Consider the following 12524-nt stretch of genomic DNA (forward strand, 5'->3'; position numbering starts at 1 on the left):
ATTATTAGTATTGGATAGAAAACACTCTGAAGTTTCTAAAACTGTTTGAATGATGTCTGTGAGTATAACAGAACTCATATGGCAGGCAAAAACCGGAGAAAAAATCCAAACAACCAAATCTGAGGTTTGTAGTTTTTGAACTCAGCCCCTATCGAATACACAGTGGGATATTGGTTATGTTGCACTTCCTAAGGCTTCCACTAGATGTCAACCGTCTTTAGAACATTGCTTGAGGCTTCTACTATGAAGGGGGGCTGAATGAGAGGGGAATGAGTCAGAGGTCTGCCAGCAGTCACGCGATGGTCACACGCATTTCACATGAGAGGTAGCTCTCGTTCCATTGCTTTTCTACAGACAATGGAATTCTCCGGTTGGAACATTATTGAACATTTATGATAAAAACATCCTAAAGTTTGATTCTATACATAGTTTGATATGTTTCTACGACCAGTAATATAACATTTTGGAATTTTCGTCCGACCTTTCCGCTGGACTTTCACGCGCGTTTGGATTTGTTTACCAAACACCCTAACAAAAGGAGGTATATGGACATAAATGAACTTTTTTGAACAAATCAAACATTTATTGTGGAACTGGGATTCCTGGGAGTGCATTCTGATGAAGATCAAAGGTAAGTGAATATTTATAATGCTATTTAAGACTAATGTTGACTGCACAACGTGGCAGATATTTCTTTTGGCTATTTTGGGCTCTGAGCGCTGTACTCAGATTATGCTTTTTCCGTAAAGTTTTTTAAAAATCTGACACAGCGGTTGCATTAAGGAGAAGTTTATCTAAAGTTCCATGCATAACACTTGAATTTTCATCTACATTTATCATGAGTATTTCTGTGAATTGATGTGGCTCTCTGCAAAAATCCCTGCATGTTTTGGAACTACTGAACATAACACGCCAATGTAAAATTTGATTTTTGGATACAAATATGCACTTTATCGAACAAAACATACATTTATTGTGTAACATGAAGTCCTATGAGTGTCATCTGATGAAAATCATCAGGTTAGTGATTAATTTTATCTCTACTTGTGCTTTTTGTGACTCCTCTCTTTGGCTGGAAAAATGGCTGGGTTTTTCTGTGACTTGGTGGTGACCTAACATAATCATTCGTGGAGCTTTCGCTGTAAAGCATTTTTGAAGTCAGACACTGTGGCTGGATTAACGAGAATTTTATCTTTAAAATGGTGCCCAATACTTGTATGTTTGAGAAATTTGATTTATGAGATTTCTGTTGATTTATATTTGGCGCCCTGCAATTTCACTGGCTGTGAACTCCGTTCCCAGACAGGTTAAGAAGATTTGTAAATAGATATTTGAGAAGTTCGTAAGAAAATCATTACATCTTAAGATATTGTTGAGGAATTGCACTTACGAACTATCTTATTTACTTTTTTTTTTCTTTAGAAGCTTCTTACATTCTTGCGTAAGAAGTGTTTTGTAAATCTGGGCCCAGGTTGTCACAAGTGGACAGAGAATGTTTAATGGCTTATAACTCCATGTTGGAATAAGATAAGAGGATAGAAATGGTCCCCATTTCAACCCAGACCTTGGTCTTAATCTTATTGAAAATAGTCTTGTAAGATGTACTGGTGCTGAGAAATACACTAATTAGTAAAAAAGTGTGACAACAAACCCCGGTCTCCCCTAATCAATCCAGGACTGTGCAACTCTTTAAAGTTGTGCAACAGCTCACATTTCAGCTCTTCTGATTACTTGTGATGGTGTTGTAACTCCTCTGTCCTTGAAGCATGTTGAGTTCATGGTGCACAGGACCTATGGTCACAGTTTGAGTTCCTGTTACAATTGGGATCTTATTGGAATTCAGCCAACTCCTGCTCCACAAAGCTGGACATGAAAGGATCTATGTCAGCCAGGGAAAGATCAGGCCTCTCGCAGGTGGCTGGGGTGTCGACGATATCAAAGTACTTGAGAGTGTGGTAGGCCTTGGGTCCGCCATGATTGGGTGGCTTGTTAGTATGCTTGAATATTTCATGTCGGAGTCTGAAATGTGAGAGATAGCAGACAATTTACTGCCGGCAGAAATGTATTTATTCCCATGGTGTGTTCTGAGCCTAGACCTGTATCTGCTTGCCTACTATTTACTGTATGATGTGTGTAATGTGGCTCACTCACCGTTTCCCATGTTCTTCTGTGTAACAAGAGGTTTTCATCTCCTCCATGATGTCTGTGTCGCTGAAGGACAGTGGAGGGTGTCTAAGCTTGCTGGGCGAGTTGGACTGCAATTACATTTCGAAAGAGGCAGATCAGTAACATATAGAGAGAGACAAGAGAGAGACAGAGAGGGAGAGAGAGGGTGAGGGAGGATGAGAGGTAAAGGAAGAGAGAGAGGGGAGATTGACAGAGGGGGAGCAAGAGAGAGAAGTTGATGAAGAGATTGAAGTAGGGAGAGCTAGAGGGAGCGAGAGGGTGAGGGAGGATGAGACGTAAAGGAAGAGAGGGAGGGGGAGATTGACAGAGGGGGAGCAAGAGAGAGAAGTTGAGAGGGAAAGGAAGAGAGATGAAGACATTGACATAGGGAGAGCTAGAGGGAGAGAGATAGAGAGGGAGAGAGAGGGACAGACAGAGAGAGTAGGTGAGAAGGAGAGGAGAGCGAGTGACAGAGAGAAAAATAATATGAGATAGAGAGAGGAAATTGGGATAGAAACAAAAGGAGAGGGAGAGATTCCAAATCTGTCCTGTACATGCACATTTGTCCTGAACATTCCACTCTGGCAGTGTTGATGAAGACGCTCGGAAATGACCTTTTTTTTTACGCACCTTTTGCTCGGTGCTAGTGGCCTCAGAATTGTCAGCGTTATTGACATCGGACACTCTGGTCTCTCCCTCCAGGATGCGGTGAGCTGGCATACTCAGAGGGTCGATCAGGATCTCATAGGGAACGGCAGGATGCTTCCAGGAGGAAGGGGTGTGGATGCTCCAATTGTCCCGCTGCCCAAACGTCCCTAAGGAGAAAGAGATAGAAAGAGAGAAACCATTTGTACTTTAACTCAGTTACTTTCAATCATTTTTGCTTTAAATTGGTCAGTGTTGAGAGTTAGAAAAAAGGTACATGATGATGTTAGTACAAAGGAGGAGTTGTAGTAGGAAGGTAGTGTTTAACTGATCTAAATACCATAATTATAACACTGGCAATTATTGTCACCCGATTTGGTTCATCTGTTCCTGTGATTGTCTCCCCCTCCAGGTGTCGCTTATTCTCCCCAGTGTATTTATCCCTGTGTTTCCTGTCTCTCTGTACCAGTGTATTCATCCCTGTGTTTCCTGTCTCTCTGTTCCAGTTTGTCTTGTATGTTTGTCAAGTCAACCAGCGTTTTTTTCCCCGTACTCCTTTTTCTATTCTCTTTTGCTAGTCCTCCCGGTTTTGACCCTTGCCTGTTTTCTGGACTCCATTCCCGCCTGCCTGACTATTCTGCCTGCCCTTCGGTACCTACTGGACTCTGAACTGGTTTTGACTTTCTGTCTGTACACAACCATTCTCTTGCCTACCCCTTTTTGGATTAATTAACATCTAAGGCTCCAACCTTCTGCCTCCTGAATCTGCATCTGGGTCTCGTCTTGTGCCCTTGTAATTATAGTCTATACAAGGGAAGCATCTATCCCCGAAACATATCCCTATCTGCTGGACATTAATCTTCAAACATGAATCATAAAACTTGTATGCAGAGTAGGAGTAGACAACAGGACAAAAGACCTGTGTGATTTTTAACCCTACCTATGAACTCTCCGTCAGCACTCCACAGGCGCACAGTGCAGTCTATAGACGAGGTGAGCAGTACTTGGTCATCGTCAACAATCTGCAACCTGGACAAGATAGTAAAAAGATGGGAGGGAGTGAGCAAAATGAGCGAAATGTGAAGCACAATTTTGTTTATGTTTGAGAGGGTGTTCCCGATTAAGGGCTGCACGTACCCGGTGATGCTGCCAGTATGGGCACGCCAGTAGTTTTCAGCTGAATAAATAAATTGCTTTTTACTTTTTGAATTCATAGTTCAAAATAAATCATGCTGTCTTTTGATCTCTTCTTATCAGACCTGTTCCAACGAGTTGAAAAAACTATCTTACCTCTCGGTGGGGTTCTCTCTGAGCCAAGAGCGTATGTCTTTATGTCATAAACATAGACATAGCCAAGTTGATCAGCCACATACAGTGAGGTGTCTTCCTTTGTCACTGCCAGTTTAGTGATCAGCTGCTGGAACCTAGACTGAGGAACATACTCCTTTAGTTACACTTGGTTCAAAATGTTCACAAAAAAAGCCTCAAACATTTTATATATACAGTGGGGCAAAAAAGTATTTAGTCAGCCACCAATTGTGCAAGTTCTCCCACTTAAAAAGATGAGAGAGGCCTGTAATTTTCATCATAGGTACACTTCAACTATGACAGACAAAATGAGAAAAAAAATCCAGAAAATCACATTGTAGGATTTTTGATTAATTTATTTGGCAAATTATGGTGGAAAATAAGTATTTGGTCACCTACAAACAAGCAAGATTTCTGGCTCTCACAGACCTGTAACTTCTTCTTTAAGAGGCTCCTCTGTCATCCACTCGTTACCTGTATTAATGGCACCTGTTTGAACTTGTTATCAGTATGAAAGACACCTGTCCACAACCTCAAACAGTCACACTCCAAACTCCACTATGGCCAAGACCAAAGAGCTGTCAAAGGACACCAGAAACAAAATTGTAGACCTGCACCAGGCTGGGAAGACTGAATCTGCAATAGGCAAGCAGCTTGGTTTGAAGAAATCAACTGTGGGAGCAATTATTAGGAAACAGAAGACATACAAGACCACTGATAATCTCCCTCGATCTGGGGCACCACGCAAGATCTTACCCTGTGGGGTCATAATAATTACAAGAACGGTGAGCAAAAATCCCAGAACCACACGGGGGGACCTAGTGAATGACCTGCAGAGAGCTGGGACCAAAGTAACAAAGCCTACCATCAGTAACACACTACGCCGCCAGGGACTCAAATCCTGCAGTGCCAGATGTGTCCCCCTGCTTAAGCCAGTACATGTCCAGGCCCGTCTGATCGTGAGATTTTGAGTGAAAACCTCCTTCCATCAGCAAGGGCATTGAAGATGAAACATGGCTGGGTCTTTCAGCATGACAATGATCCCAAACACACCGCCCGGGCAACGAAGGAGTGGCTTCGTAAGAAGCATTTCAAGGTCCTGGAGTGGCCTAGCCAGTCTCCAGATCTCAACCCCATAGAAAATCTTTGGGGGGAGTTGAAAGTCTGTCTTGCCCAGCAACAGCCCCAAAACATCACTACTCTAGAGGAGATCTGCATGGAGGAATGGGCCAAAATACCAACAACAGTGTGTGAAAACCTTGTGAAGACTTACAGAAAACGTTTGATCTCTGTCATTGCCAACAAAGGGTATATAACAAAGTATTGAGAAACTTTTGTTATTGACCAAATACTTATTTTCCACCATAATTTGCAAATAAATTCATAAAAAAATCCTACAATGTGATTTTCTGGATATTTTTTTTCTCATTTTGTCTGTCATAGTTGAAGTGTACCTATGATGAAAATTACAGGCCTCTCTCATCTTTTAAAGTGGGAGAACTTGCACAATTGGTGGCTAACTAAATACTTTTTTGCCCCACTGTATATTGGACATGGTGCTTATTTATTAATAGTAGCCTATCATTTATAACATGTTAGCATTACAATATGCATTTTAAGCATTTACTACAGTTACTAATATATTTCAAAGCATTTATACACATTGAGTAATAATTTATAATTGCTTGTTCAGGAAAGGTACCATAATAAAATGGTGTTATTGCTGGTTTCTAGAAAAATCCATAGGTTTTAACATAAAAAGGAGCAGATGGAAAGTTGCCGTGGTAACACATACTGCATCGAAGTTGGCCAATAATTTCCCACCGTTGAGCACGTTCCAGAAATGAATGCAACCTTTGTTTGAAGACATAGAATAATACATCATTAGAACATATTCCTCTGTGAATTGCTCTGCACAATATATTAGAATACATTTTGTTTCTTATAATATATCATATGCCATTAAGCAGACGCTTTAATCCAAATCGACTTAAAGTAATGTGTGCATACATTTTCCTATGGGTAGTACCAGCGGGTATCAAACTCATGATTCCTGGCACTCACCTGTGGGTCCTGAGGACAGGAGGCATGCAGCGGAGGAGAACTTAGCATGTAATGCTCGGCTCCTCAGGAAGATGATGCTGGGAACACAGGTATCCATCCCTTATAGGGCACAAACATCCCACAGTTTGTATTTTTGTCCTATTCCCTTTTAACTTAGTCCCTTTATGCTGCATATTCCTCATTTAGCTTTGAAAAACAATTATTTACCTTGAGGATTGTTCTACACTCGAAATAAAAAAGGGTACGGTCAAGGTGCATTTCTGCTTCCCAGGGTACAAATGTAGGGCACACTAATTATTGGTGGTGATCTGTACCTTTGCTTAGTAGAAAAGGTACAAATTAACAATGTATTGAAGAAAGGTATGTATATTTGTACCGACACAAGGAACAATAATGAATCCCCCTGTGCCATCTCTTTAGAGGTGTGGCTTGGTGGGGGCAGGGCTTTCAGTTAGCTCTTTTTGGCCACCCATCCATGAGTGGAAGTGTTGTACCAGTTGAAGTGTTCTATAGTTATGTTAATTCAGGTTTTCTAAAGTCTTTATAATGGCTAACATAAGAGCAGTTGACAAGAGCTTTTATTAATATGGTAGCGCCCTTCACCCAACACCTTGCTACCTTATCAAGCAGTCCGGGCCTCATGGCGTAATGGTTAAGTTGTTGTCTTGCCAGTTGCTGGACCTGGATTTGAGTCCAACTCGAAGATACCTGCTTATTTCGCTACATTCAGACAATTGGAGTGGTGTGTACACTTAAAGGCACAAATGGCTTTGTCATTGTGGTGGTATCCTAAAAAGGCAAATTTGCACCTTTTCTAAAGGTACACTTTTGTACACTATTGTCTTTTCTAAGGTACAAACTGCAAGGGTACAATTTGTTACCCATAACTAATGGTACAATGGATGTACCCTGAAGCGTTTGTACCATTTTAAGTACAAATCAGTACCTTTTCTTCTGAGAGTGTAGGCTTTAGCTACACTCTATGGCATGCAGGCGAACCACTCAGGTTTGATAGTGTGATCTGACCTTGGGCATGGCAGCAGTCAGGTTGCAGATGGCTGGCAAAGCGACACTGGATGTGTCCGGAGACCAGGTTCCACACAATGACCTCCCCGTCATAGCTGCTGGTGGCTAGTAGTGAGGGGGGACACTGGGCCACACACAGGATGTCCTCTATGTGGCCCCTCCTCTGGAGACAACACAGTAAGACCATTCAATTATATTCTATAATTGTATTCAATTCTAGTCCATTCTATATTTCCATTTCTATAATTCTATTGTATTGAATTTAATTGTATTATATTCTATTAAATGTATCTTTATTCGTCCCCGCCAGCTCTACATCACTGGCCAACAAGAGCTTGAATGGTCGACAGCAGGAATGGGCAGTCCTCTGAGCCTGAGTGTCTGCAGGTTTTTGGTGCGTTCTTCCAAATCAGTGTCTAATTTAAATCATTAACCTTAGAACGCAAGTGTATACTACTCAGTGACATGATGGATGAATCAGTGGCATGATGGATGAATTAGGTACCAGGCAAAGGAGAAAACCAGACCCCCAAGGACTGGAGCTCCCCATCCATGACCTGCAGTAGTATATCAAAGATAACTGGGGCTGACAACTTGGGCCGTAACGTAGGATTACTGATTTAGGATCAGTTGATCCATTTGTCATGGCTACCGGTGCAGATCCCTTTTAGATCACAATGAATAAGACTATATGGACAGGGAGGGGCTGACTCTAGATTAACCCTATACATTCTGAATGGCATTGCATGTCTAGTTCCCTATTCATGTTCCTCATTCATTCCTTATTCACCAGATCATCTTGCCATGAGGGCTGAGGCTTCTGGATGTGGTGAGGCTCATCTGGTGAATCCTAGCATGGAAACATACAGGGCATGCAGTCAACATTTTGAAATGAGGCTCTTCAACCAGCCATCTCTTGTTGAAGTCTAGAAATGAGATGAGGCATGTGTGCATTTCTTACTGAATCCCTCTGATGCCCTTTTTGTGACTTGGTAAAGTGGGCTGCCAATCTCTACAGCTCTGGTCTCTGTGCCTCATCCCCAGGCAATTTGGACGGAAGTGACTGGGAACGAGATTACTATGCCTCCTAGTTATGTGGTGTTTGTTATTTTATTTAAAAAGCGGTTATAGAGGTTACTTATGGAGGAGGACTGTCTTTGAAAACCAGCTCTTATGATGTTGCCGATGCTCTCAGAATCAACGGTGGATGGAATTACAGCTCTGTGGACAGGTCTGTGTATACCTTTGGTACTACAGGCCTAGAAGAGTGTGAGTATCACTGAAGTGCTATGGAATATGGAATTCTATAGAAAGTCAATTCTTCAGAACATATCACCTCTTCCTTTAATGCTTAGAAGTCTCTTATACTGAAGAATAGTGTAGAAGAAGAGACAAATGTGATCGTGAGGTTAGATAGGCTACATGGTAAGTTGGTAACCAAGGAAACACTCAACGACTTCAAAATGTATTACTTATGTATGGCAGAGTAAAGAGGCAGGCAAGCTTATTAGGGCGTTTATATTCCTCGCTGATAATATATTCAGAATATACTCTTGAAGGGGTTTCAAAGATTGTCTTGTATGTGTTTTTGTGAAGTCCTAATCGTAAAATTTGTCATGGCTACCGGTGCAGACACTCAGGTAGTCTCTGCTCTGGCGAGGCGAATGCAGAAGGTAATGAAAATGGAAATGAGATCTCAAGGCAATAAAGTTGAATAGGTCCTAAGGGGAAGAGTGGTCATTGGAGTCAATAAATGTATAGAGTCCAATAGTGATATCATTCACATAGAAAATATGTGGCCTATCTATAACTATAAAGATAGTTCTTCTTCACGTCTATACTCACAGAGTAGACGTCAATCCTGCGGTCCCATCCAACAGACATCACATACCTGGAAAAATGTATTACACAAGGTTAAGATGAATCATTATTCCTCTCAAATCAACAGTTGTCACATCCATCATTGGTTCTACTCACGTGTTTCTGTGGACTGTCAGGTAGGTGCAGTCACACACCTCGTTGGACTCCCCATCTGTGTGACATGTTAATGTGAAACTATTATAGCACATTAGTGGTTATATAGCCTGTGTTATGGAGGCAGTTGACATAAGGGACAACAACAAATTAGCCTGTCATCTATAATGCCAATTATAGTTACCTTTATAATGACTTATGCTGTTGTTCATAATGTTTACAACTGCCTATGACAGATGTTATAATATATTATAAAGCTGTAATAATGGCTTTATGAATGCATACATAAGGGGGCTACAGTAAAGTGTTACCAAATCACCTCACGTAAGCATATAACAGAGAGAAGGCCAAAATCCTGAACACTGTAATGCTGCTAACACCACCTTTATACTGTGAGATATGAATTAGAATGTACTCACCTTTTTTTAGTATCTTCAGACACTGACCATTGTTAAAGTTCCAGATCTTTAGAATGCCATCTCTCCCCCCAGTGACCAGTCTGTAATGAGGAAGTTTCATCTTATTTCTTTCCTTCAAACATTCATTCAAACACATTTGTTTTTGAAGTTCTATTTTGAATAAAGTAAGGCAAACACCACAATCCAAACAAAACACCATCTGCAGTGCACACTCTTCATCACTCCTCATTTTCACCATTACTCTGAGCTGCCGTTAGGTAGGCAACAGTATGGTCACATTGCACTTATGGGAAAATATCACATAGCAATAATCAGTCATTAAAAAGAGCTTCCATACCTCCTTCCCTTGGGGTCAAAAGTCATACAGGTAATGGCAGACTGTCCGTGGGCACCACCAAATTCAAACACATGGCTCCCTGTGTCGAAATCCCACACCTTCACCACCTAGGATCAGTTAGACAACATGTGGTGTGACCAATGACATATCCTATACAATATATGTGTAGTGTTCAGTAAATATTTATATAATGTATGGGTGGGACCACAGAGATCATATGAAATTACTATTACTAGTTCTATGTGTACATAATTATGTCTGTGGGACCAGTATCTACTGCAGCATTTGCTGGAATTATGTCCTGGGTGAAAGGGTCTCAGTGCCGGAGTTTGGTGTACTGGTCTATGTAGCCGACTCCGGACAGCACAATGCCCCTGTGACGGGGATTCTGTCCGTCTCCTTCCCAACTGTTGAAATAAAGTCTGAGAAACTAAAGTCCCCCCCCCCTTTTTTTAAAAAGAGGGGAATAAATAAAGGGTTCCGAGGTGAGAATTACTTAAAACTTACGGATCCTTCTGTGCAGCTGACGACCTGTCTGAACTCGTGGCTATAGCCGCAGCACAACACAGGCTCCATGTGAGACACGATCAGATGTCCCTGGGGCTGGGGACTGAAGGAGAAAAGAGGAGAGAGATGGTGAGGAGGTGAGAGGAGAGGAAGATTGTTAGGACAAGAGATGAGAGGTGGTGAGAAGAAGGGAGGAGAGAGACGGTGAAGAGGACAGAGGAGAGATGTTGAGGAGAAGAGGGGACAGACATGATGAGGAGCAGAGACGAGAGCAACGGAGAAGAAAGAAGAGCAGAGATGGTGAGGGGAGAAGATAAATGGTGACCAGAGAGAGATGGTGAAGAGAAGAGTTGATCAAGTGACAAAAGGAGAGGTGTGAAAACCATTACCTCAACCTGAATAATTTATGATCTTAAACAAATCTCAAAACAAATCTCATCTGTAACATTATTATTATTAGTTTCCCGATAATCCTAATATATTATTCGATGTACTTATGTACTTATGTACTTTCCTAGTATATTTCCCTCTCATGTTGCCCTAGTTCAGGGATGGGTTTTTTCCCCTCATCAATCTACACACAATACCCCATAATGACAAAGCAAAAACAGGTTTATAGAAATGTTTGCTAATTTAATCAAAATAAAAAACTGAAATATCAAATTTGCATAAGTATTCAGACCCTTTGTTGAAGCACCTTTGTCAGCGATTATAGCCTCAAGTCTTCTTGGGTATGACGCTACAAGCTTGGCACACCTGTATTTGGGAAGTTTCTCCCATTTTTCTTTACAGATCCTCTCAAGTTCTGTCAGTTTGGATGGGGCGCATTGCTGCCCACCTATTTTCTGGTCTCTCCAGAGATGTTCAAGTCCAGGTTCAGGGACATTCAGAGACTTGTTCCGAAGCCACTCATGCATTGTCTTGGCTGTATGCTTAGGGTCGTTGTCCTGTTGTAAGGTAAACCTTCGCCCCAGTCTGAGGTCCTGAGCGCTCTGGAACAAGTTTTCATCAAGGATCTCTCTGTACTTTGCTCTGTTTCTCTTTCCCTCAATCCTGACTGGTCTCCCAGTCCCTGCTGGTGAAAAACATCCACACAGCATGATGCTGCTACCACCATGCTTCAACATAGGGATGGTGCCAGGTTTACTCCAGACGAGACGCTTGGCATTCAGGCCAAAGAGCTCAATCTTGGTTTCATCAGACCAGAGAATCTTGTTTCTCATGGTCTGAGAGTCAGTCAGTGCATTTTGGCAAACTCCAAGTGGGTTGTCATGTGCCTTTTACTGAGGAGTGGCTTCCGTCTGGCCACTCTACCATAAAGGCCTGATTGGTGGAGTGCTGCAGAGATGGTTGTCCTTCTGGAAGGTTTTCCCATCTCTAGAGTTACTCTAGAGCTCTGTCAGAGTGATCATTGGTTTCTTGGTCACCTCCCTGACCAAGGCCCTTCTCCCCTGATTGGTGGATCCAATCTTCTTTTATTTAAAAATTCCCATTCCACTCCAGTGTTAATTGCTAAATTGTAATTACTTCACCACTATGGTCTATTTATTGCCTTACCTCCTTACTTCATTTGCACACACTGTATACAGATTTTCTATTGTGTTATTGACTGTACGTTTGTATATTCCATGTGTAACTCTGTGTCTTTGTTTTTGTTGCACTGCTTTGCTTTATCTTGGCCAGGTCTCAGTTGTAAATGAGAACTTGTTCTCAACTGGCCTACCTGGTTAAATAAAGTTGAAGAAAAAATAATAATAATAAAAAAGAATGATGGAGGCTACTGTGTTCTTGGGGACCTTCAATGCTGCAGACATTTTTTGTACCCTTCCCCAGATCTGTACCTCGACACAATCCTATCTCAAAGCTCTACGGACAATTCCTTCGACCTCATGGCTTGGTTTTTGACACTGGACAGAGGAACTTTGCCTAGAAGGCCAGCATCCCGGAGTCACCACTTCACTGTTGACATTTATACTGGTGTTCTGTGGGTACTATGGGTACAATGAAGCTGCCAGTTAAGGACTTATGAGGCATCTGTTTCTCAAACTAGACACTAATGTACTTGTCCTCTTGCTCAG

At 41.8% G+C, this 12524-nt stretch overlaps 1 protein-coding gene across 2 annotated transcripts in view; it reads right to left on the bottom strand.

Annotated features, from left to right (window-relative positions):
* Positions 1–1398: 1398 nt before the first annotated feature.
* The window catches only part of wdr95 (WD40 repeat domain 95), a 34009-nt gene continuing 22883 nt past the window's right edge, over positions 1399–12524 (bottom strand). Inside the window, exons 16-30 of one of the 2 annotated variants that reach the window (XM_042295786.1) lie at positions 10447–10549; positions 9940–10046; positions 9603–9682; positions 9187–9241; positions 9055–9100; positions 8000–8059; positions 7210–7372; positions 6184–6282; positions 5915–5973; positions 4102–4240; positions 3949–3988; positions 3752–3840; positions 2797–2981; positions 2152–2255; positions 1399–2019 (exon numbers count right to left, since the gene is read on the bottom strand). In XM_042295786.1, coding sequence (XP_042151720.1) covers positions 1830–2019; positions 2152–2255; positions 2797–2981; positions 3752–3840; positions 3949–3988; positions 4102–4240; positions 5915–5973; positions 6184–6282; positions 7210–7372; positions 8000–8059; positions 9055–9100; positions 9187–9241; positions 9603–9682; positions 9940–10046; positions 10447–10549 — 1519 coding nt within the window. In that variant the 3' untranslated portion in view covers positions 1399–1829. The remainder of the gene's footprint in view (positions 2020–2151; positions 2256–2796; positions 2982–3751; positions 3841–3948; positions 3989–4101; positions 4241–5914; positions 5974–6183; positions 6283–7209; positions 7373–7999; positions 8060–9054; positions 9101–9186; positions 9242–9602; positions 9683–9939; positions 10047–10446; positions 10550–12524) is intronic. The other variant, XM_042295787.1, reaches the window with a different exon arrangement.

The sequence above is a fragment of the Oncorhynchus tshawytscha genome, linkage group LG13, assembly GCF_018296145.1.
Source record: "Oncorhynchus tshawytscha isolate Ot180627B linkage group LG13, Otsh_v2.0, whole genome shotgun sequence".
Lineage (NCBI taxonomy): Eukaryota > Metazoa > Chordata > Actinopteri > Salmoniformes > Salmonidae > Oncorhynchus > Oncorhynchus tshawytscha.